We start from the raw sequence: 1,001 nt of genomic DNA, 5'->3' as shown, positions 1-1,001 counted from the left end.
ACGTTCTGGCGTGAGTGGAAGTGGCTTCTGTGTGGGTCCTCCCCGGTGTCCGGGCATGCCAGGCGGGTTGTTGGAGATCACAGACCCCATGAGCTGTGCCCGGGTCCCGGACACCCACGCTCTGCCTGGCTGTGCTGCCAGACGGGCACAGCCCTGGGCAGGAGACCCAGGAGACCCCCTGCAGCTCCTCTCTTCTCCCTCTGAAGGGTCTCCAAGGGGAACGTGGCCCTGCTGGGCTCGCCGGAGCCAAAGGGGAGCCGGTGAGTATCGTAGGAGGAGGGGACGAAGGGACAACAGCGCCCATGGGCTCTGGGCACCTGGCTGGGGCATTGCAGGGGGCTCAGCATCCTCCTCCTCCTGCACAGGGCCCCCCAGGGCAGCCTGGCTACCCCGGTGCGACGGGTCCCCCTGGCCTTCCTGTGAGTACTGTGGGGAGCCAGGCAGCTCGTGCCAGCCCCTAGCCACCTCGTGTGTCCCCACATCCCTCCCTGGTGCTCGCTGGGGCCCTCCTTGCTGCCAGGGCACCAGCAAGGGAGCGCCGTGTCCCTGCAGGGCTCTGTGCCACCTGTGCCACCCGTCCTATCCCACATATTCCCAGTGCCCTCCCCATTGCCTGTCTGGTCACGCCATCTCTGCCCCATCCATCCCCGTACCCTGTCCGTGCCCATCTGTCCCCCCACCTCCCATCCGTGCCCCATGTCCCGTCCGTGCCCCATGTCCCAGCTCATCCCTGTCCTGTGCCTTCATCTCCTTCCTTCCCCAGGGCATCAAAGGCGAGCGAGGCTATGTGGGCCCCCCTGGGGAGAAAGGGGAACTGGTGAGTCCCTTGGGACCGTGCTCCGGGGGCGGAAGGGCTGGGGGCACACCTAGCTTCCCCCCTTGCTGTGGGCACCGGGGCTGATGTCCTTCCAGCCACATCCCTCTGACCCTGTTCCTCCCCTTCCCAGGGACCCCCTGGCTTGGACGGTCTCCCCGGTCCCACAGGGCCAGCGGTAGGTTCC

General features: G+C 67.3%; 1 protein-coding gene across 1 annotated transcript in view; it reads left to right on the top strand.

Moving 5' to 3' along the window:
* Positions 1-206: 206 nt before the first annotated feature.
* LOC104491080 (collagen alpha-2(VIII) chain-like) overlaps positions 207-1,001 on the top strand; it is a gene marked incomplete at its 5' end in the record, with an annotated part of 2,250 nt that continues 1,455 nt past the window's right edge. The window contains 3 exons of the mRNA XM_010133439.1: positions 207-260; positions 764-817; positions 948-992. Of these exons, the coding sequence (XP_010131741.1) occupies positions 207-260; positions 764-817; positions 948-992 (153 nt within the window). The remainder of the gene's footprint in view (positions 261-763; positions 818-947; positions 993-1,001) is intronic.

The sequence above is a fragment of the Buceros rhinoceros genome, unplaced genomic scaffold (genome assembly GCF_000710305.1).
Source record: "Buceros rhinoceros silvestris isolate BGI_N320 unplaced genomic scaffold, ASM71030v1 scaffold26333, whole genome shotgun sequence".
Taxonomy (NCBI): domain Eukaryota; kingdom Metazoa; phylum Chordata; class Aves; order Bucerotiformes; family Bucerotidae; genus Buceros; species Buceros rhinoceros.
The sequence above is the reverse complement of the archived record's forward strand: the minus strand, read 5'-3'. Positions and strand labels throughout refer to the sequence as shown.